This window comes from Cynocephalus volans, chromosome 3, assembly GCF_027409185.1.
Source record: "Cynocephalus volans isolate mCynVol1 chromosome 3, mCynVol1.pri, whole genome shotgun sequence".
Classification (NCBI taxonomy): Eukaryota; Metazoa; Chordata; class Mammalia; order Dermoptera; family Cynocephalidae; genus Cynocephalus; species Cynocephalus volans.
In genome coordinates this window covers 34,105,178-34,129,182 of record NC_084462.1, presented here as the reverse complement: position 1 = coordinate 34,129,182, position 24,005 = coordinate 34,105,178, and the positions used below count along the sequence as shown (strand labels likewise).

Genomic DNA, 24,005 nt, shown 5'->3' with positions numbered 1-24,005 from the left:
CAGCCTGAACAGCAGAAGATTGGAAACAGCCTAAATGTTAGCCAGTTGGTGACAGGTTATGTCATTCCTACAAAGAATATCACGCAGCTGTTAAGAATGACAATTGCCCATGTGCATTGATATGGAACAATCTGCAAGATACTTCAATACACCCAACACTGTGTATCATGAATCGCCATTTGTGTGGGGAAGTGATCCCATTCCCGTGTTTATAAATTTAGAAAGCGTCTGGGGAGCTCAGGGGAATTAAAAGTATCTAAAGACAACTGTGCTTGTCTCCTGCATATTGAACTAGAGGAGGGAGGGAGACTTTTCATCAAATGCCCTTTGGCACCCTTAGAATTCGGAAAATTTTTCATTATTATTTATTTAAGATAAACACAAAGCATTACGGAGTACCTGGAATACGGGCGGGGTGGGGACGGGGGCAGAGTTACACACCAGAAAACAATTGTGGAACTCTTTGGGAACGTTTTATTTTAAAAAAGAGTACTCTCAAGGCTGGACACCACTGTCAATCCAGTCTGAGTTTTGGAATCTGCCTCTGGGCGAGGCCTCAGCGGCGTCCCGGAGCCCCGCGGAGAGCCTGACTCCCGCTTCCCAGCTCCCCTCGCACCAACCCTGCAGCTTCCTAACGGCCTCCAGCACTTTCCAGGCCGCGTGACTTGCTCAGCTCTTCACCTTCCCTTTGAAACGCCGCATGATCCCGGGGGAGGGTCCCTAGCAGACCCACTTCTCTGTCCCCACAGCACCCAGGACCGTCCCTCTCACAGTTAGTGGCTGAAAGGAATAACAGCAGCGAGAGACCGCGCGAGTGGGGGACAGGAGCCCGCCCTACGCCCTGGGGCCTCTCTGGTCACGCACACAAACCCTGCCTCGCAGAGAAGGCCGCGCGCCCCGCTCCGGCCCATCCGTCGGCTCCCGGTCCGCGGGCTGGGCCAAGCCAGCGGCCGCAATGGAACTCAGGAGCCCGGGATGTCGGGAATGACGCCACAACCCCGCGCGAGAGGCGGGCCCGCGGTCCACCGCCCAATGAGCGGGCGCCGCCGCACAGCGGCCCAATGAGCGCGCGCGCGGGCACGCTGGGGGCGGGCCACCGCGCCCGACTGTTCCAGAAGCCGCGCAGGCGCCTCCCGGCCACGCGAGTCGACCGGCACCCTGCGTCTCTCTAGTATTCTTCCTCAGCTGGGTCAGCCATGGCGGCCGTGAAGACGCTGAACCCCAAGGCCGAAGTGGCCCGCGCCCAGGCGGCGCTGGCGGTCAACATCAGCGCGGCGCGGGGGCTGCAGGACGTGCTGAGGACCAACCTGGGGCCCAAGGGCACCATGAAGATGTAAGGCGGGGCCGGCGGGCGGGCGGGCGGCCCGGGAGGGCGGGCATGGCGCAGGGCACCGCGGGCTCGCCCCCGCCGCCGCTCTCCCCCGCGCCTCCGGTCGGCTCTGTGTCCTGCGCAGGGCCCTCTTCCCGGCTGCTTGCTCGCGTGTGGCGATGCCGCCAGCCCCAGCGGGGAACAAAGCGGACCCCGCCCGCTGGGCTGGCAGCCACGTCGGGCCTGGGCCTCCGAGGGAAGGGGACAGCAGCCCCCGGTCCCTGGGATCTGGGACAAACCCAGTGTCTGTGGGACTCTTAATGTGGTTTCCGTTGGGAAAGTCACTGGTTCATTTCTGCCCGCTGAACAGGCTCGTTTCTGGCGCCGGAGACATCAAGCTTACCAAAGACGGCAACGTGCTGCTGCATGAAATGGTGAGCGCCTGCTCTGCTGGGGCAGATAGGTCTTGGTTTTCCCTAGTACGTTTGATTTGTAGAAAGATTTCTAATGCTCATTCTCAGTCCTGGAGAAAATCGTATTGATCGACTCTCAGCAGGGTGATGTTTCATACAGTGAAGGGAGAGGAAAAGTGATGTCAGTAGTAGCCCTGGAATCGACAGGCCTCCATTTGAATCTCTGCTCTTCTGCCATTTACAGTCTGGGTTAAGGATCGTAATTGTTAAAATTGATTATAACAAAATCTGAAAAATTAAGGGTAACTGATTGACAGATGGGCAAAAAATGGCAGAATGATTACAGGTTTTCTCTTTTTTAAACTGTAATTTTTCTGTTAATCTTATCTCCATCTCCAACTGGAGGGAAGGTAAAATTGTCTTTGGTTTAACATTTTTAAGTCCCGGAGATCAAGAAAATGAAATTATCGAGGGCAGCATCCCTTACTCATACTTAAGTTCCCAAAACCCCGTAGTTAAAATCCAAGAGAAGGAAATGACTTGCCTTTGGTTTGAGTTAAGATAAAATTTAGGGTTTTTATAGTAGTATACCATGCCATCAACATCCAGAAAGATGTCTTCAGTAAGGATTAGCTAATTTAGGAGGCATTGTTTGTTTTTAATTTTATTTGGTTTTTATTGCGAGATACAATATAAGTACAGAGAAGTACGTTAAACACTTACAGTTTAAAGAGTAAAGTGAACAGTTGAAGCCAGCATCTTAGCTAATAAGTAAATCATTGTCCCCACCGCAGAAGACCTCTCCCCCTTTCACCTCTCTTCAATCTCCAGGGGTCTGTTTTTCAGGTTTTTTTCTGTGAAAATTAACAAATCAACAGGAAAGTTGAAAAAATAATTAGAACAAAGTAGAACAAAGTATGCCCTTTACCTGGATTCACCAATTGTTTACATTTTGCTCCATTTATTTTTTTCCCTGAATCATTTGGAAGTGAGTTGTAGACATGCCATTTCATATCTAATATACTCTGAGCAAGAACATTCATTCTTCCACATAATCACAAAACTGTTATCATAGCTATTAACATTGATATATACAGTCCATCTTTGTCTTCACAGTTGTCCCCTCAAATGTTCTACCTCTTTGCTGTTTCCCCATATCCAGTAGAAAAGTCTGTTCATAATCTGGCATTATTTGCTTATTGATATAACTCTGAGAAATATGTAGTATCATCTATGTAATATTCTTGCCAAAAATATTTAACATCAGCAAACTTAACTAATGGCATACTGGAGAAGATGACTGGCCTAGATTCTTGAAAACTGTCAGTGTCCTCAAAGATAAAAGGCTGGAGAACTATTATAGATTAAAGGAGAATAAAAACAATCAAATGCAGTGCATGAGCCTTGATAGGATCCTTTGTAATTAAGAATCTGTTGGGTGACTTTCGATGTGATGAATGTCCTGTTCTTCCAAAACCTTTCCATACAGTAATTTAGGATCCATGGTGATCTTTGCTAAAAGGTCTATATTTTTTTTCTTTTAATTATTTGGTTGATGCCAAGTAATACTGGTGTTTTAGTCTGTTTCTGTTGCTTATAACAAAATACATGGAACTGGGCCAGCCCGTGGCTCACTTGGGAGAATGTGGTGCTGATAACACCAAGGCCACGAGTTTGGATCTCTATATAGGGATGGCCGTGTTAGCTCACTTGGGAGAGCATGGTGCTGACAACACCAAGTCAAGGGTTAAGATCCCCTTTCCAGTCATCTTTAAAACAAAAAACAAAAAACACAGAACTGGGTGATTTATAAAGAAAACGATATTTATTGCTTACAGTTTCTGAGGCTAGGAAGTCCAAAGTCCATGTAAGACAGCTGATGAGGGTCTTCCATCTTGGTGGCTTCAGCAACACAGGGTATCACATTGTGAGATGGAGGAAGCAGAGAGAGCAAGAGAGACTCCACTCTCTTACAGCCCTTAGAACCATGCCCCTGACCACCATTTTTAATCCATTCACTATGGCATGGTCCTACAATCTTATCACCTTTTCAAGGCTCCACTTTTCAATTACCATAATAGGATTTCCCGCCCTCTTAACAGTCACAGTGGGGACCAAGTTTCTAATACATAAAACTTGGGGGACACAATTCAGGCTTCAGTGAATTTTGGGGGCACATAATTCAATTCACAGCTGGAGACTGCTGTCATTTCATATTAAAAGGTACCTAGCTTTATGACAAGAGCCCTAGACTTGTCATAAAGAGGCATGGATTATAATTGTCGTGGTACTGTTTCTTGTATGCTCTGTCATATTGAGTAAACCTTATCTGAGCCTCATGTTTCCTCATCAGAAAAGTGGAGATAATCATAAATTGATGTGTGAAATAGCTAATTGTGACTTTTTAATTGAATTAGTATGTAGCCAAACACTTGGGAAATTTGTTCAAGGAAATAGCAGTGAAAGAAAAAAAATGTGTGAAATATACCTCACACATTTTATTTGAAGTATATTTGGACTGCTTCGTTTTAAGTCATTTAAGTGATTCTTTTTCTGCTTCCAGCAAATTCAACATCCAACAGCCTCCTTAATAGCAAAAGTAGCAACAGCCCAGGATGACATAACTGGTGATGGTACTACTTCCAATGTCCTCATCATTGGAGAGCTGCTGAAACAGGCGGATCTCTACATTTCAGAAGTATATATGACTCTCTTTCTTATTTCTTTGGTTATTATGTGTAGGGAATGTCAGAAATAAGTCTAATATAAATGTCTAATATAAGTCAGTGTATATTAGTAGTAGCAGAGGCCATACAGTAGAATGTAAAGATCAGGGAGCTTAAATCTGGGAACTTGGGTCTTTACTCTGGTCTGACACAAATTTACTTTTGATCTTGGATGAGATATGGATCCTTCCTTGGCCTGAAAATAATTTTTTAAGTTGCATTGTGTATATGATTTCTGTCTTTCCCTAGAACATAGATTAATAATTGAGATCCACAAATGGAATGTTCAGAACTAGGCATATTTATAAAGAAAAGGACAACCAAAAGCTTACATTAAGTAAGAATTCTGCAACTGTTTTAGCCGTGAGTAGTTCCAAGGTTAAAGCAGACCTCAGTGACTACTAATCTACTGTCAAATTTCCTGAGGGCTGACTGGTTAGCTCAGTTCGTTAGAGCATGGTGCTAATAACACCAAGGTCCAGGGTTAGCTCCCTGTACCAGCCAGCTGGCCCCCACAAAAGAAATTTCTTGGGAAGGAAAGCAGACTCTTAGTTTCTGTTTATTTTTGTTAGTTAATGATGTAAATTAACTTCAGAATGTTATAGAAAAGATACAGTGTTCCTACTGACTCCAAATTGTTAGGACACAGCTTTGGGTTTGGGCAATATTCCTGGTAGTTTGCACAGTGAACATCCAAGTGTGCTTTGTAGTTCTCTTGGCTTTGACTCTGTGCTAGAGCAATGTCTGTTCTTTTCCTCTGCATTGAAAGGAGTGTTTATCCTTTTAAATGTATTCAGAAAGCCAGCACAGTATATTACCTTAATTGTAGTAAGTAGTATAAATGATCCAGAATATCGCTTCAGAAATTTCCTGAACATTATCATGAACTATAGCTGCAACTAGTTGAAGATGCAAGTGTTAGCGATGGTTTTGCAATTGTGTGTTTATTGTAGGGTCTTCATCCCAGAATAATCACTGAAGGATTTGAAGCTGCAAAAGAAAAAGCCCTTCAATTTTTGGAACAAGTCAAAGCAAGCAGAGAGATGGACAGAGAAACACTTATAGATGTGGCCAGAACATCTCTTCGTACTAAAGTTCATGCTGAACTTGCAGATGTCTTAACAGAGGTAATGTGTTAAATTTAGTATGTGTCTTAGTACAGTACACCTCTCTGGAAAATCCTTGACAGCAGAAACATCAGTATACTTACCAATTCCTTTTTTTTTTTTTTTTTTTTTTTTTGAGACTGACTGGTATGGGAATCCGAGCCCTTACCTTGGTGTCATAACACCAGCTCCCAATTCCAGTTACAGGGTGCTGTGACTGAAAGTCTTCACAACAGCACCCTGTGTGAAATAAGTGGGTTCAGTTTTATGGTAATGATACCTAATCTGTGTCTCTAAAAAGTAAAATGAGGAAATAGTATACCTTACCAGGTTATAAAAATATAATCGGAGCTTTCATTAAAAGTTTGTAAAGTGGAGATTTCATTATTATAAAGCTTCCAGTTAACATTCATAATAAAATAGCCAGAAGGATGTTAGTAATTTATTAGGTAATTACAAACTGAGATTTCAGAAGTGTAAATTACTTCAGCCCTTTATATATAAGGTATTCTGTTTGCTCATAGAAAAAGACTTAAAGCAATTCAGGGGTTCTAAAGTGAATAAACTGTCTACTTTAAGCTTCTCTGAAGAACAACCAACTTAAATGTTTCACCTTCTGCAAACTGAATTTTATTTAATGGTTATTCTTTGTAGGCTGTAGTGGACTCCATTTTGGCCATTAAAAAACAAGATGAAGCTATTGACCTTTTCATGATTGAGATCATGGAAATGAAACATAAATCTGAAACTGATACAAGGTAGGTGGTAGAATGCTATGAAATACTATTCAAGGGTGTTTAGAAATTTACAGGGGCTTTATACAGTATATATTTTTATGCTTTTTTTTTATGTCTGGATATAAAATGTGTAAATGTATATTTACAAATTGAATAAATTGCTAGGTGAGTATTATATTTACTCTTCATAATATTTCCTCTTGAAGTGAGGGGAATGGTGTGCTGTGCATGTTCTTGGATATTGCTTTTCACATCTGACCTACCTAGCTTTCACCCAAAAGTCCTATTTAAATAATTCAAGAAATAAAGCTGATCGTGTGAAAATTATCAGTATAGTCTCAGGTGTTTTAATTTTGTTAATATTTGTTATATCTCTATCTGGGAATAAAAATATAATTTTCTTATGTGTTTTAACAGCTTAATCAGAGGGCTTGTTTTAGACCATGGGGCACGGCATCCTGACATGAAGAAAAGAGTAGAAGATGCTTACATCCTCACGTGTAATGTGTCATTAGAATATGAAAAAACGTAAGTGTATAGCCCCTTAAAAATGGAATAGAGGAATAGAGGAGCTTGGTATTTTGGGCAAGTCACTTTATAAAATTCATTTTCCCCAGTGTAAGGACAATAATGCCTCTCTCTACTTGGTTTGCGAGAACTATAAAAACCACCTCTGAAAATGTACAAGGGGAAATTGGAGCACAGTGACTCATTTGTTCAATCTTAAAACCGGTTCAGTTTCTGAGGCTGCTATCTTATCTTTTACTCAAAAAATAAACATTTCCTCCTGTTCTGTACCTTTTTCTTAAATAGAGAAGTGAATTCTAGCTTTTTCTACAAGAGTGCAGAAGAGAGAGAAAAACTAGTAAAAGCTGAAAGAAAATTCATTGAAGATAGAGTTAAAAAAATAATAGAACTGAAAAAGAAAGTCTGTGGTGATTCAGATAAAGGATTTGTTGTTATTAATCAAAAGGTGAGAATGAAAAATTTGATATATAAGTTAAAAGTCTGTATTATTCCTTTTATGTTTAAGGTGAAAGGTGTTGAAACTAATTTTTTTGTTATAGGGAATTGACCCTCTTTCCTTAGATGCTCTCGCAAAGGAAGGCATAGTAGCTCTGCGCAGAGCTAAAAGGAGAAATATGGAGAGGTATGTGTAGTAGTATCTGAGTAACGTGAATTTTACTAATTTTGCACATGAATTGGGATTATTGTTTTTCCCCCAATTTTATTTTTCTATTTTTCTTTTTTATTGTGATAAGTGTAAATAACAAAATTCAGCTTTTTGGGACGGGGAGGGGTGCTGGTTGGTACAGGACTCAAACCCTGGACCTTGGTGTTATCAGTACCACACACTACCCAAAACTTACCACTTTAACCACTTTTAAGTGTACAATTCAGTGGCATTAACTACATTCACATTTTTGTGCAACCATCACCACTCTCCATCTCCAGAATTTTAAGACCTAATAATAATCCATTGTATGTATGTACTACATTTTGTTTATCCATTCATCTGTCAGTGGACATTTGGGTTGTTTCCACCTTTGGCTATTGTGTATATTGCTGCTATGAATATCAGTATATACCTGTTTTATTTTTAAACCATGTACATATTTTTTCTCGTTAAGAGACAGCATCAAGAATTTTCAGAGAAATACTTTCTCTCAGAGAGCTCACCACAATAAAGAGCTCTTGACCACCTTTAGATTTCATATCTGAGGAATACAGTCAGCCCTCCAAATCCATCAGTTCCACATCCATGGATTTAACCACAGATTGAAAATATTCGGGAAAAGAAATTGTGTCTGTACTGAACATGTACGGATTTTTTTTCTTGCCATTATTCCCCAAACAATACAGTATAACAACTGTTTACATTGTATGTTATAATGAGTAATCTAGAGATGATTTAAGTGTATAGGAGGATGTGCAAATACTATGCCATTTTATATCAGGGACTTGGGTATTTGTGGATTTTGGTGTTCATGACAGGGCCTGGAACCAATCCCCCACAGATAATGAAAAGACTACTTTTCAGCTGGTTAATGGTGAGTGGAAAGGCTTAGGTTAAAATACATTTTAGAATATAATTTTAGTATGTAATTATGAAAAACTGCTTCTTAAATTTTTTTTTCTTTTTTTTTAAATCATAACTGGTAACATTGCTTATACATCTCCGTTAAAACACTTTAATATTTCAGGCTGACTCTTGCTTGTGGTGGGGTAGCTCTAAATTCTTTTGATGACCTAAATCCTGATTGTTTGGGACACGCAGGACTTGTCTATGAGTATACATTGGTAAGTGTATCCCACCCCATGACCTTGGTGTTATAAGGCTGCATTCTGGCCAGCTGAACTAACCTGCCCATCCCTGTTAATTCTTTAGTAGAAAACTTCATTCAGACTTGGGATCAGATTTTTCTTTGCTTGCTTAAGTCTTGATGGTGTATGTTTACTAACAATAAGCCATTTCTTTCATATGTGATTTTTCAAAGAAATTTGCTTTAATGTGATCAGTGGTGGTCATTATTAATATGCTACTTACCATTCTTTCCATTAGCTCCTCCCTTCTTTTCATTCTTTGCACAAACAAATCTTGTTTTTGAAAATAATATCTTCTCTGCACATAGGGAGAAGAGAAGTTCACCTTTATTGAGAAATGTAACAATCCTCGCTCTGTTACATTATTGATCAAAGGACCAAATAAACACACACTCACTCAAATCAAAGACGCAATAAGAGATGGCTTGAGGGCTGTCAAAAATGCTATTGATGATGGTAAGATTTCAGTGTATTTAAATTGTATTTTGGTTGTTTGTTTGTTTGGGGGCCAGTGCAGGGATTAATAAATTGTATTGTTTTTGCTGGTCCAAAAGGCGCATGGCTGAATACTGTGTTCTTTTATCAATAGTTTACACAGCCAGACACCATGCAAAAGTAGTCTTCCCTTTAAAATGACTGCGATGGTATGCTAAGTTTTTTCATAGCATGTCATTATTAAAGGTGAATACAAATAAATGAACTAATACTACTAGTTTGCAAGGGCTGCTAAGTGCTAGTTAAGTAGAACCATTCTGCTGTTTGATATTTTAGTTGCTTGTATTGTAGCTTTCAAATGCAATATTTAGATTGATGTGGTTATGGTGAATTTGTAAGAAATTAATGGTTTTTGCGTGTGTGTGTTTTCCTTGTAATTGGTTCTAGAGGTTTGGGGGTTTTTGTTGTTGTTGGGGTTTTTTTGTTTTTTGTTTTTTTGGTTTTTTGGTTTTTTGTTTTTTGTTTTTTTGGTCACTTAGCATTTCTCTTTTCCCCATCTGTCAGGCTGTGTGGTTCCAGGTGCTGGTGCAGTGGAAGTGGCAATGGCAGAAGCCCTGATTAAACATAAGCCCAGTGTGAAGGGGAGGGCCCAACTGGGAGTCCAAGCGTTTGCTGATGCATTGCTCATTATTCCCAAGGTGTGGCTACTTTTAACAGTGAATTTTCTGGACTATGCTAAACCATTTTGATAATGTAGGTTTTTTCATAAGGTGGATTTTGGATAAACGAGTTTGATCATCTAAATGTATTTGGTTCCTCTTAGGAGGCTTGAATATCTGAAGCTTCAGATGGCAAGAGATAACTATTTTAAGAAGATTTGCAGCATAAGGGTTATACTTGAGTACAAGCTTACTTTTTGTTTTTGTTTTAAATAGACAAATATCATCTATTTTGTACTCATTGGGAGTATAGTTTTAAATTAAAAATACTGTTCATTTATTGTAGACTTCACCGTCATGCTTAGATCCTTTCTTTTCAAGCATTAAATTTGTTTATTTTAGGTTCTTGCCCAGAACTCTGGTTTTGACCTTCAGGAAACATTAGTTAAAATTCAAGCAGAACATTCAGAATCAGGTCAACTTGTGGGTGTGGACTTGAACACAGGTAAGAGAATGCAACTATATGTAGGGGAGAGAACTAGATTCATAGGTGAGGTAAAGCCAGGAAGATCAAAAATGGGACCATCCTTGTACCTGCCAGCTTCACAAAAAGAAAAAAAAAATTGGAGCAAAAGAATCTTGGATAGTTGCTTTATAGTTTGACACCAGTGCTATCAAGGAACTCTTAGTTCTAAATTGGAATAAAGTATATAAAAGTGGAATGCCTAGATAATTAAGGGAATAGACATGAAGACTTTCAAAAAAACAGGTTGAAGATGTTGCTCAGTGGGGGATTTTAACCCCACTGAGGGTTTTATCAATTAAATTTGGTAGGAAAATACATTAAGTGATCATATCAATGGGTGAAAAAACTAACAAAGGTTAGCAAGAAATGCTGGGAAAAGAGACTAAATCTAATGAAACTATTATAGTCCTGATCTTCAGCACTGTAACAACACAAATTATACAAGTACAAAATGGAAGACAGATACCACATATATCTGTGCAATATTTGTAACTTTTTTTTGGTGGCTGGCTGAAAAGACTTATTGTTATCAACATTAACAGAAAAGGTTTCTGGAATGAGGGAAATGATGTCTATTTTAGCTAGATTATAGTGCAACTGCTTTACTTTAGTACAGATAAACAAGAATGTGTCCAGAACAGACACAAGAGTACCCTATTACTGAAAGTCTTTTAAGTAGATAGAGGTCAGCAACTCATCAAAAGGTATTTTGGACAGGGGTTGTGGTTTGGCGTAGAAAATTGGACTAATAAAGCAGCTTTGGATTCTCATAGTTGTTACTTAAGGAAATGAGTAATTAATGATGAGCAAAGAAGCACACAATATTCTGTTCATCTGATCTTAGTACTATATGTGATTTTAAGAAGACTTGGTTACCTTTCAGGTGAGCCAATAGTAGCAGCAGAAGTAGGCATATGGGATAACTACTGTGTAAAGAAACAGCTTCTTCACTCCTGGTAAGTTTGGGAAAACCAAAATTAAAATAACCTTTAGGGAATCATCATACTCTTTTTATTTGGTATGTTCTGCCTAGTTACACACCACCACCACCACAACCCCAAACAATGCAGTCAACTGGAAATATGGAAACTAAATTAGCCTTCTACACATAGAGGAGAAAGGGGAAATTTAATTGGATGTAACATGTGCAGTTTAATTGGAAATGGGAAGTTGAGTTGAATTAGGATTCGTGTTGTCTGAACCATCTGATTTGTTTTCCCCCTTTCAGCACTGTGATTGCCACCAACATTCTCCTGGTTGATGAGATCATGCGAGCCGGAATGTCTTCTCTAAAAGGTTGATTTTAAGCTTGTCTTGTATCATATGAATCTTGAAGACTCTACAGAGTGATCCTGAGGAATACAACTGTGGAATTTTTGTCCAAGCTTCAAATGATTTTCAAAGGAATTTTCTTTTCCCTTAAGAAAACAGGAGAGAACACTGGCACCTATTCAAAATCTGAAGTTCTGAAAATATAATTACAGTATTTTTTAAACTGCACTGAGCATATACACAAAAAGGAGGTCCTTGTATTCCAATGAACAGGATGTTTTGCTTTTGCGCAGTGACATAAAATTATGTTAGATAAGCATATGTTATCTATCTTGTTATTAAAAATATTCCTTGAAAAACAATTTTAATGGCTTAATAATTTCTTCTTATAAATGTATTTTAAGTTATCCAACAGTTCCCTATTAAGCATTTGTTTTAAATATTTATGCTAATACAAATAACACGTAAGTCAAGATTTTGAAAGCATCCCTCTACTTTGTATAAATTTCTGTGAGTAAGATTACCAGATTAGTTGGACTTCACACTTCTGAAATATCTTTGCTCCCCAGAAAAGTTAAGTTGTAGGAAGAGGAGTGAACTAGGAGCAAGGTAGTTGAGAGCTGCAAGTATAGAGTGGCAAAAATTGAAATAGAGAAAGAGGTAAAAAGATGGCAGAGGTAGAAAGATGGCTGGAGGCATAGTGGCTAAGGGCTAGGGTTATTTCATGAAATATGACATTTTGAGGCTGACCATGTTTTGAAGCCTCTAAACTTTTTGCCTATGTGAAATAACCACCCAAAGCTATTGTCATATTTTTCTCCAATTACTGTTCTCTCGTTCGTTTCCACAAGATTGTTTTTCACAGTTGGTATATTTCTGCAGTCCTTGAAGGTGAATTTGTGTTACTAAACTATTTTGAGGAACTGGCAGTTGCTTACAGCGAGTGTGCAATAAATGTTAAATTGAAACCTTTTCTGTGGTCTTGCAGTGGTATGATGCACAAAAGCAATCTGAATGTTAAAGAGAATGAAATCAGTTAAGATAGTATTAAAGGGGCTTCTGGAATGATAGCAGCGCTCGGTAACCTTTAAGAACCTGCTTCTTAATTGCCTGGCTAGCTGCAGGCGGTGAGCTCGGCGTCTGGGCGTCACCGGCCGTCAGTCGAGGTTGGAGACCGCCAGGGACGCTCGGGGCGCGTGCGCGGGGGCAGCCGCCGGCGTGAATGCGCTGGCGCATGCGTCCAGGGTCGCGCTCGTCCTGCTCCCGCCATGGGTGTCTCGCCCCTGCTCCTGTCCTTGCTGCCGCTCATATGCGGCCCGTGGCTCAAGCCAGGTCGGTGTGCTGGCCTCCGGCCTCCCGCTGTCGCCGCGTGTCCCGGGAGAGGAATGGGACGCTCCGCGCGGCGGGAGAGAGACCGTGGCCCTCCTGAACGCGCTGGGGCGGCCGGCGACGTGGGGAGGTGGTAACAGACCATGTTGTACCTGACTCCCTTTTTACTTTCTGCTTCTTATTTTGGAACCTTTCGAACATAAAAGAAGTAAAAAGGGAGTATGTGACGCGCTCCCCAAGTGCCCATCGCCAAGCTGAAACAGTCGCAGTTTTGTCTCCAACTCTGCCCCTTCGGTATCCCACTGTCCCCTCTCTGGAGCCATTTTGAAGTGCAGCCAGGCGTTATACAATTTTATTCGTTAATATTCAGCTTGATAGCCAAAAGAAAGAAGTCAAGAAAAAATTAACATTTCCCACCTGAAAAATAGACAGTACTCCTTAATATTTCAGGCTGTCCAAATTCACCCATGCCATGTATGTTTTAAAATTATAGTTTGCCTATTGGGCGGGGCGGGGGGGGGCGGGGATCCGAACCCTTGTCCTTGATGTCACAAAGCTGCGCTGTAACCAACTGAGGTAACCGGCCAGCCCTGCTTGTTGAATTAGGGTCAAAATAAAGCTCAAACATTGCAGTTGTATGTTGTTTCTTAATTCTCTTTTTAGTGTGAGGTTTCTCTGCTTGCTCCCCTTTTTTTTTTCTTGCAATTTATTTGTTGAGGAAACGGATGAAGTCGCTGTGTGTGAGAATGAGAAGAGGGCCAAAAGATAGGGTCTGAGGAATATCACAATCTGGGGTCTACCTTTGAGGAACTTACAGTGCTTTTCTGGAGACAACACCCTGAAGTGGTACATCCAGCCAGAGAAGTGTGGCCTATTGGAAACCACACTGTAAAGAAATCTGATTGTCGAAGGTTTGGATCCCCATACTGGCCAGCCACAAAAACAGAGAGTCCTATCTCTTGCTAACCAGGTCTTTAAGTCATTTTACTCTTTTGGATCTTGGTTTTTTCCTGTGAAATAAGAAGGTTGAAGTAAAGATCCTTTTTATTCTGTGATTTTCTGAGGGCATTCAAACATCAAGTTATTTGATGATAATCATTGTACACTTGTGCGATGTGTCAAGGATGCACTGGCAAAATAGAGGTAGTCCCTTCTCTTCTTTTTTTTTTTTTTTTTTTTGATGGGTAAGGGGATCACAACCCTCGGCAAAGTGTGGTCCGCACCACGCTCAGCCAGTGAGTGCACCGGCCATCCCTATATGGGATCCGAACCCGCGGCCCCGGTGCTACCAGCGCCGCACTCTCCGGAGTGCACCACGGGGCTGGCCCTCCTTCTCTTCTGGAGCATATAATATAATGGTGAGAATCACTAAGAATTGATAATAGTGCGGGCCGGCCTCCTGGCGCACTCGGGAGAGTGCAGCGCTGGGAGCGCAGCGCCGCTCCCGCCGCAGGTTCGGATCCTATATAGGAATGGCTGGTGCACTCTGGCTGAGCACGGTGCGGGCGACACCACACCAAGGGTTGCGATCCCCTTACCGGTCACAAAAACGACACACCAAAAAAAAAAGAATTGATAATAGTGGAGAGGAAGAGGCAGAGAAACAGCACAAACAGAAATATGGATAGAAAGTGCTAGATATTTTTCAAGGTATAGTGTCTAGATTTACCTAGCTGGGACAAAAGGTTGTGCAAAGGAATGAAGAGGTAAGTGAAAATCTACCATATGCCCAACATTGCACACATTTTTTAAAATTCATATGGCTACCACCTATGAGATAGATGTTATCTCCATTTTACAGATGAAGAAATTGAATCTCAGATTAAGTAATTTGCCCAAGGTCTCCCAGCAAATGAAGTTGTAAAACAAGAATTCTTTTTTTTTTTTTTTTTGCAGCTGGCTGGTCTGGTGACTTTGGTGTTACAGAACAAGAATTTAAAGCCAAAATTTTAAGCCTCCATGCTTTGTTTTTATTATACTATATTACAAATGATCCAATATATGTGTGTATTACTATACTGATAACATTTCTTTATCTCTGCAGGGAATGGACAGGCTACTAGCATGGTCCAGCTGTCAGGTGGGAGATTCCTGATGGGAACAAATTCTCCAGATGGCAGAGATGGTGAAGGACCTGTCCGGGAAGTGACAATAAAACCCTTTGCCATAGACATATTTCCTGTCACCAACAAAGATTTCAGGTACATCAAGTGTTCTTATAGGAGCAGTAAAGGCTCGTTGTAATCTTCATTCCTAATATCTAAAAGGAAGCTAGCTTATTACTGCCACATACCATCTTTGCAGTAGAACTGTGGGATAAGTGTTATCCACATTTTTCAGGTGAAAAATCTGAAGTCCAAATACGTTTGACCAACTCTCTCAGTTTGTGGAAGAGTTGGGTGGAATTCAAATCTTCTCTGACTCTTGAGCGAGTGTATTTCCATTACACTAGGCATAGCACTGGGAAATATGAACAAAAGGGATGTAACACTCAACAGAAATGTCTTCTGTGGGGGTGAAAGGATTGGGAGAAAGGTCATTCTAGGTGAGAGTCCCTTAAATTCCCTTTATATTTGTTGAGGGAAATGGCATTGTTTTAGGAGTCAGATATTGTGGTTCCAGCTCAATCTAAGAAGCCATGGTGAGCTGCCTCAGTTTTTCCAAGGCCACAGGCTAAAATGAAAAATAATTCAGAAAATATCTGTAATTTGCCTTCAAATGGTCCAAGGAGGAAATACATAAAAAGAGAGATGGGGAAGGGGAAGACAATAATGTAAATGGGAAATGGGTTAAGTATTATATTCGTGGACTTACACATTTTCAAGGTAAAAAGCTGCAGGAGGTGATGGAGAATTGATTCAGGAGACGCAGACTGAAGTAGCATAAGGATTGTTGGTATATACGTGTTCCTTAGACCCTTTGACCCCGTAATTCCACCTCTAGGGATTTGCCTTAAGGAAAGAAAGTCATTCAAAAACATTTAGCTCCAAAAATGACATTGTAAACAAATTTCTAACAATTTAAGGATGACTCAAACATTTTATATCAATATAACAGAGTACTTAGCAGCTATTAAAAATCTTGTTGAGGACTGGCCAGTTAGCTCACTTTGTAGAGTGCGGTACTGATAACACCAAGGTCAAGGGTTCAGATCCCCATACTGGCCAGCTGCCCCCCCCCCCAAAAAAAAACTTTTTTGGGGGGGTGGTGGTTTTGTTTTGTTTTCTTGTTTTTTGGTGGGGAGGGCAGCTGGCCGGTAAGGAGATCTGCACCCTTGGCCTTGGGGTTACCAGCAAAACAAAAAATCTTGTTGAAAAGAAATAGTTATGACATATTAAGTGAAAAAAGTAGCTTACAAAACAATACATAGGGTATGATCTCATTTTTGAAAATTGCGTGTACAATGTGTATGCATAAAATATTCTGTATGAAGGAAAAATGAAGCAAAATAAAAATTGTGGAAGATGAAGTATTGCATTAGTTCATGGATTTTGCCCATGTTTTGGTGACTTTAAAATGAAAATACTTCCAGGAGGAAGGCACATTATTAAAGCTATTTAAAAATTGGGGTGGAGGGGGAGTGAGGGGAGAGAGTCTGGAAGGATATATCTTTTAGTTGGTGTGATAATGGATGATTCTCATTTTTTTTACTAATTAGTAAATACAATCACAGGAGGTAAATTAGTATTTACTAATTTTTCTTTTTCTTTCTTTTTTTTTTTTTTTTTTTAAAGATGACCGGTTATGGGATCTTAACCCTTGACTTGGTGATGTCAGCACCAGGCTCTCCAAATGAGTCAACCAGCCATCCCTATATAGGGATCTGAACCTGCAGCCTTGGTGTTGTCAGCACCACACTCTTCCAAGTGAGCCATGGGCCGGCTCTAATGCACATTGTACTGTAGAAAAATTAGTAAATAATAGGGCCGGCCTGTGTCTCACTTGGGAGAGTGTGGTGCTGACACCAAGTCAGGGGTTAAGATCCCTTTACTGGTCATCTTTTTTTTAAAAACAATGTGCATTGCTTTTAAAAAGTATTTTTAAACAGGAAATTTTTTTAAATTGGAGGAGAAATCGCTCCTGATCAGGCTTGCACCATATCATGAAACTAGAAACAGCTAGACATATGCAAAGTAGGCATTCTTTTATATTTCAAATTGTGTCCTATAACATGTTGGACATATAATGTCACCTCTAACAGGTCCCTAAACTTTGCTTAGAATGTCATGATTTGTTTTCTCTATGGCGAAAGATTCTCAAACTGTTCAGATGAGCTAGAGTTGGTAAGCAGCTATTGCTACAGAACCTCCTGATCACCTCCTTCATTCTCAAAGCCCCTTTGATGGGTGAACAATGTCTTCTCACATCAGAGGCCTTGAACAGACAGGATACTGTTGGCCCAAGGTCAACAATCCATCTTATCCTGGCAGTCTGCTTGCTGAAATTTACTAAACCACACCAACTATATAAATATCCATTCTAAAATCTCAGTATGTTATTTTCATTTGACTCTGTGTCTTTGATCTGTTAGATGGAGATAGTAACAATAACACCTCTTCTCTGTACTGCCTGTGATTGTTGTGAGATTAGATATGGGATGAAGACCTTTCAGAAAAGAGACCCATTCCCCACCCTAAATCTCCTGCTCAGTGGCTTGATTCATCTCAAAAAATTGGGTCACATGACCTTAAACTGGTGAATGTATAAGCAAAATACAGTATATCCATACAATGAAATACGGTACTCCTCAGCAGTAAAAAGAAACAGACTACTGATACTAGACACAAATTAGATGAATCTCAGGATAATTTTGCTAAGTAAAAGAAGCCAGACCCAAAAGACTACATACTATCTGATTCAATTTATATATTCTGGGAAAGGCAAAACTGTAGGGACAAAAACCAGGTCAGTGATTACAAGGAGCACAGGGGAATTTGGGGCAGTGGCTGATGGAACTGTTCTGTATGTTAATTATGGTGGTGACTGTACGCTTTGTCAAAATTCTCAGAACTTTACACTAAAAAGAGTGAATTTTGGGCCGACCCCGTGGCGCACTCGGGAGAGTGCGGCGCTGGGAGCGCAGCAGTGCTCCCGCTGCGGGTTCAGATCCTATATAGGGATGGCCAGTGCGCTCACTGGCTGAGCGCGGTACTGCCGGTCACAAAAAGACAAAAAAAAAAAAAAAAAAAAAGAATTTTACTGTATGTGAACGAAATTCTAATTTAAAAGAAAATTTTCTGCTCAGGCTTTCAGGTTAATTCCTTGGAGGTGATGAAAACTCTGGATTGTGGCTTACAGTACAAGGATATAGGAGGCTTCCTGGAGCAGGAGAGCGTGGGGTTGAGGCATGGAACCCTATCAGCTGAATCAGATGAAATATGTCTTTTCAGGGAGTTTGTCAGGGAGAAAAAGTACCGGACAGAGGCTGAGATGTTTGGATGGAGCTTTGTGTTTGAGGACTTTGTCTCCAGTGAGATAAGAAACAAAGTGACCTGGCAAATGGAGGTGAGAGAACCTGGTCTTGCAGCTGAGGGGCTGGGAGTAGGACCTAGATAAAGAATCCTGTGGGGTGTGGGGTCCCCTGGGCCACAGCGGACAGTTCTGCCTCCTGTGGCTCAGTCAGGAAGTGGCCTTGCTGTGTCAGAGCGTCTCATAGTCATGCTCCTTCTTTTTTGCAGCCTGTTCTCTGGTGGCTTCCAGTGGAAAAGGCATTTTGGAGGCAGGTAAGGGTTGGTTCCTCTACCTCATTTTCTACCCCTCCTGACTCTTATTCTGGAAGCCAGGCTTCCCCAGACCCCTTGTCCATCCAGGAGTTCTGAGTTTAAAAGGATGACAGGGGAATTTCAGGGAAATAGTCAAGCAACGCTGTTTCTTCTGCCCTAATCCTCCTCCCCGTTGCCCATCGCATTTCTCCCGTTAGTCTCACATCTGGTCTCTGTCTATGGGTGCGCCTCACTCACCAGACTATCTCTTCCAACTTCCTTGCTTCATCTAGTGGTAAAAGCTGAACTCAGGCGCCCTGAGCCTAGCCTCCCTCAGACTTCCATGAGCTCCCAGAAGCCTGTCTCACTTCATCCTGGCTGTCAGCCTGCAGGTCCTGGCTCTGGCATCCGAGAGAGACTGGAGCTCCCAGTGGTACACGTGAGCTGGAATGACGCTCGTGCCTACTGTGCTTGGCGAGGGAAACGGCTGCCCACTGAGGAGGAGTGGGAGTTTGCTGCCCGAGGGGGCTTGAAGGGTATACAAATGCCAAGACGATTTCCCTTTATTCTCTTCCTCATCCTGCCCTGCATGGGGGGCTTTAAAGGGTGGGAGGGGTCTGTGTTTTCTAGAGCAGTACTTCTTAAACTATCTGTGATGAAGGACAAGTTCATTTTCATTTCTAATCCATCTCAATACATGTGAAAAATACCATAAAAGTTAATAACTGGAAAAATGGAATTAAAAAACAGACAAAAATTTTTTTTGTTAGAGATTGCACAGATGTAAGTTACATTTCAATAAATAGAACAACACAGCATAGGGGAAAAGAGGAAAAAACTACACACCTTTTCCATAGAGGAACAGGATTAATATAAAGCATCACTGTTTGCTCATAGCTTTGTCATTCTGTGATCCTAACTACACAGAAAGCTGTGAAAGTGAAAAGCAGTCCTCACATCAAGCATCTCTACATACACTCTGAACGAATACTAGGTGCATCAGCAGTTAAGGTTTTTAATATTACAAATGAGATTGCTTCTTACTTGTTCATTTATGCAGCCTAAGTCAATTAACACATTTCCCAATGCTTACTCTCAATTTCTGTACTTATGAGGACATGAACTGGTAACAAAGTTTACAGACTGGCTCTGGCCAAGAACTGTACTTAGAATTGTGCTGCCCGGGAGCAAATCAGGAGGCCCCTGAGCTCCTGAAGCAGTGCAGCAAGGAGGGCATGGCCGGGAGGTAAAAAAAATCCCCTCCTAACACCCTCACTCTTTCTCTTTCCTCCCCCAATGCTCCGCCTCTCCCTCCTCTGCCATCTCCTTGCTCTCCTGGCAGGTCAGGTTTACCCTTGGGGGAACCAGTTCCAGCCAAACCGCACCAACCTGTGGCAGGTAAGACCTACTTTCCTCCTTGTGCCAAGCATTGATTGAGAACTGCCACGGCCAAGCGTTTTGCTTGGATTCAGAGGGCTATGTATTAAAGATTTGCAGAGTTGGAGAAAATCACTGCCTGACGGTGCTGGGGATGACTTCACAGAGACGTCACATTTGAGCTGACCAGCTGAGCTAACTGGCCAGCCCTATTTGTGGGTTTTTTTGTTTGTTTGTTTCTGGGGTTTTTTTTTTTTTTTTTTGGCTGGCCAGTACAGGAATCAAATCCCAGACCTTGGTGTTATCAGCACCATACTCTAACCAGCAGGTGACATTTGAGCTGATGGAATAGGAGTTTGTCAAGTGAAAAGTGAAAGGGCATTCCAAGCAGAAGAAACAGCCTAAGTGCCTGGCATTATACTGGGAAAGAGCACTGTGTGCTCAGAGATGTGACAAATTCATGGAGGCTGGAGCACAGAGCCTTGGGGGTGTAGGAGATGAAGTAGAGAGAGGGTTGAAGCAGATTATGAAGGACCAGGTGTGCCAAGCTAGGTTTTAGGTTTTACCCTCCATGTTTTTAAACAGGAGTAACAACATCACTTTGATTTGGGAGAGATGCTAATTGTTGCTCATTTGTGCAGGACCAGATGAGGTAGAGCTGTAGTGGTAGCAGAGTATCTCTGAAATTGAGGCTGTGGCAGTGGCTCAGGGTGTTGTCAACACTTGAATTATGTGGAAGTGGAATTGAGAGGAAGCCAAAGAGGAGAGACATGTCCGAGAAGATGGGCAGGATTTGGCAATGAATCAGGTATGGAGGGGTGGAAGACATTGGATTCAACATGAATCCAAGCTTGGGCAACATAGTGATGGTGCCGCTGCTATCCAGAAAGATCTGTTCATGTCGGGTCAGAGGATAGAACTTGATCACTTTAGGATCAACTTGGCCTGAGGTGCCTTCAGGTCATTTATGTGCTCGGTCAGAAATTGAAGATACAAGTCTGAAGCTTGGGACGAAGTTCTGGGTCTAAGCAGGTGGTTTGGGAGTCATCAGCATTTACCCCGGTGAGAATGACATCCCCCGGGGAGCCTGCAGAGTGAGCGGAGCACAGCGCCAGCATTTTAGGCAGAGGAGCATTGAAAAGGGCCTGAGGGTTAGACAACTTTTAGATGACCTTGGCTTGGAATCAGAGCTTTGCAGAGAGACGATCTGACTTACTCACTGCTTAATCTTTGGTAACTGAATTAACTGTTTTGAGGCTCAGTTGCTAATTTTTTAAATGGAGGCAGTGCCTGCCCCACAACATTGTGAAGATTAGATAGAAAGAGGTAAATGTAACAGAAGTAGCACATACTAGTGTTGAGTAAATTATAATCCCTTCATCTTCTTTTTTTTTTTTTGGTGGCTGGCCAGTACAGGAATCCAGACCCTTGGCGTTGGTGTCATCTTCCCTTTTTTAAGGGCAGCTCCCGTGGAGTGGTGGCAGCTAAACCCTAATTTTAATGAGAACAAAAATGAACAGGTTGAACAAATTGCATCAGCAAATATAAGTTGTTTTTTTCAAGAATTTTGGTGGTAAAGAGCAGGAGTAGGGAGGTGGAGTCAGGGTGGGTGAGGGGAGCTGAGTCTGCTGGTGGTGGAGGGAAAGAGGCATGACCAGCGAGCACAGGGTGGGCGTCAGTCCCTCCGGAGAAGGCAGGCAGGAGCTGCTCCGGGGCTCAGGCAGGGGTGCAGGACATGGCAGACGGGAGGGGAAGCCTCTCTGCCCCAGGCACCATGGCACAAAGGGTCCAAGGCCGAGGGGAGGAGTTGCTGAGAGTGGAGAAATCGGGTGGGGTGGGTTTGAGTGCTGTTGGCACAGGGGAAACAGACACTCTTCCTAATCCAGCCAGGAGGTCATGAAGGAGGACATGAGGCCACTGGTTTGGGACCTGGACAAAGGAACCTTAGGTCACTGCCCCAGGCCCTTCCCCCTACCCCGGATGATACAGCAAGCTGACCTTGGTTTTCCTTGGATAGGCAGGACCCATCTAAATCCTTTAGCCTTAATTTCTCCCATCAGGGAAAGTTCCCCAAGGGTGACAGAGCTGAGGACGGCTTCCATGGCGTCTCCCCAGTGAATGCTTTCCCCCCACAGAACAACTACGGTAAGATTTATCATCAGGTTGCTGTCAGTGCTCACAAATTGGTGGGATCATTCTGCCTGATAGATGAGGCAGAGAAAAGCACCCCCACCCCCACCCCCAGTTTGCTCCCCAGGGCCTTTGATGAGTAGGAGGGTTGGGTCTGGCACTTCCCAGCCTGGGGCTGACCTGCTTGCTGTGCTGCAGGGCTTTATGACCTCGTGGGCAATGTGTGGGAGTGGACAGCATCGCCATACCAGGCTGCAGACCAGGACATGCGTGTCCTGCGGGGGGCATCCTGGATTGACACAGCCGATGGCTCCGCCAATCACCGGGCTCAGGTCACCACCAGGTGAGGGGCTTAGCCCAAGGGGATTCACGACTCGGTTGCTGGGGGCTGAGGGTCTGGATCCTGGGCTCCCACAGCACAGGTGGCACCAGAGCTGGTGTGGGTGCTGCTCTGCACCCCTACCTCCACCAACAGTTGTGGGTACAGAGAAAAAGCACACAATGCTTGTCATGAAAGCAGAGGGCCCGGGATGACTTGTGACCTTTTCCTGCCAGCGCATCTTCATCAAATCGGCTCCACCTGTTGTCCTCACAGCTAGGTGGGCAGAGGCAGGGAAGTGTAATGGCCACATCAGTGGAATTACTGACTTGCAGACTGGTGGGCACATGACAAGTCGGTTTTTACAATCACTTTGTGTCACAAGGAAAAAAGGCTCAGCAAGCTTTCTGGGACCTGCTCATTTCACACAGGTGTTAGTGGTGGTACCCGAATGGCAGAGTCCCCCTCTCCCTCATTAATCTGTAGATTTAATTTTGTTGATCTCTCTGCAACTCCTCCAACCCCTGGATTCCTTGAGGACTCATTCTGTGGTCTCAGGATATCAGGCTTGCAGATGTTTCTTTGACACACTGAAACCTCTTGATTTTCCTTCACCTCCTCTTCAGGATGGAGGAGAGAAAATACTGGCCTGGGAACCAGGAAACTGGGTTTGCCACCAATTCTGTTCTACCCCTGAAGCAGGGGTTGGCTGTGGTGAGACATTTTGATCTCTCCTGTATCCACTTCTGGACCTGTAAAACGGTGGACAGACCCTGCCTTCCAGAGCAGTTGGGAAATGGCTAGTTACAGGAGCATCTGTGAAAGTTCTTACCAAGTGCCAACTAGCACTGTGATGTCTCGTTTCTTTTTGACGGCTGGCCCATGAAGGGATCCAAACCCTTGACCTTGGAGTTACTATTCTAACCACCTGACCTAACTGGCCGTCAGCTGAGTCATTCTGAACTCCTAACAGTATAAGTTATTGGTCACCGTGTTGCCTGCCCTGCAGTGCAGTTTCTCAGGGCCACCCTCACTTCACCCTCTCTGTCCCAAGGCCTCTTCTTGTCCCTTCGCCCAGGAGTGACACATGCTCAGGACCTGCCATCACACACCAGGCTTCTTTCCAGACCATGACCCCAGTCCCCAGGTGCACCAGGCCACAGCAGGCCCTGGGGAGTCAGGCAGGGAAGGTGGGTAAGGCCCACAGGCCCCCATCTCAACCAATGTCCATTCTCTCTCTTCTCTGGTGGTAGGATGGGCAACACTCCAGACTCAGCCTCGGACAACCTGGGCTTCCGCTGTGCTTCCAGTGCAGGCCGACCTCCTGGGGAGCTGTGAGCAGCCATGCAGATGAGAACAGTGTCCCGTGGCACCTCTGTCCTTCCCTGGCCATATTCTGAACACAGCCAAACTCCAGGCTCTGCAACTTCAGCCTCAGGAATGGCCTCCTGCCCCTTCGGTGGCAGGCACCTCTCACCAGGGTGGGCAAGGACTCACCCTCAGAAGAGGACTGCCGCTGTCTCTGGGAGAAGGGGCCCAACTTACCAACTATGGCCAAGAGCTGAGGGTTTCTCTTAGGAGTCAAGTATTAGCAATATAGGGGCCAACTACTCAAACAATTGGAAGAGTGCTCTGAAAGG

At 42.9% G+C, this 24,005-nt stretch overlaps 2 protein-coding genes, 2 non-coding genes and 1 pseudogene across 4 annotated transcripts; all 5 read left to right on the top strand.

Moving 5' to 3' along the window:
• LOC134372517 (small ribosomal subunit protein mS39-like) overlaps positions 1 to 1,172 on the top strand; it is a 41,774-nt pseudogene extending 40,602 nt beyond the window's left edge.
• CCT6A (chaperonin containing TCP1 subunit 6A) lies at positions 1,105 to 11,870 on the top strand. Its single transcript, XM_063090630.1, has 14 exons — positions 1,105 to 1,333; positions 1,680 to 1,743; positions 4,286 to 4,420; positions 5,402 to 5,575; positions 6,209 to 6,312; positions 6,709 to 6,819; positions 7,105 to 7,264; positions 7,359 to 7,441; positions 8,496 to 8,592; positions 8,925 to 9,072; positions 9,616 to 9,749; positions 10,113 to 10,215; positions 11,120 to 11,192; positions 11,465 to 11,870. Exons 1-14 carry the CDS (start codon positions 1,197 to 1,199, stop codon positions 11,535 to 11,537), a joined length of 1,596 nt encoding a protein of 531 aa, XP_062946700.1. The 5' UTR covers positions 1,105 to 1,196; the 3' UTR covers positions 11,538 to 11,870.
• LOC134374422 (small nucleolar RNA SNORA22) lies at positions 5,127 to 5,260 on the top strand. The gene has a single exon (XR_010023269.1). It is a non-coding gene; the product is annotated as a small nucleolar RNA SNORA22 (small nucleolar RNA).
• Positions 9,173 to 9,309, top strand: LOC134374415 (small nucleolar RNA SNORA15). Its single transcript, XR_010023263.1, has one exon. It is a non-coding gene; the product is annotated as a small nucleolar RNA SNORA15 (small nucleolar RNA).
• Positions 11,871 to 12,776: 906 nt separating the features above from the next.
• On the top strand, positions 12,777 to 24,003 carry SUMF2 (sulfatase modifying factor 2). Its single transcript, XM_063089597.1, has 9 exons — positions 12,777 to 12,840; positions 14,882 to 15,038; positions 18,228 to 18,342; positions 18,516 to 18,560; positions 18,925 to 19,075; positions 19,882 to 19,937; positions 21,977 to 22,061; positions 22,245 to 22,389; positions 23,619 to 24,003. Exons 1-9 carry the CDS (start codon positions 12,777 to 12,779, stop codon positions 23,701 to 23,703), a joined length of 903 nt encoding a protein of 300 aa, XP_062945667.1. The 3' UTR covers positions 23,704 to 24,003.
• The last annotated feature ends 2 nt before the right edge of the window (positions 24,004 to 24,005 follow it).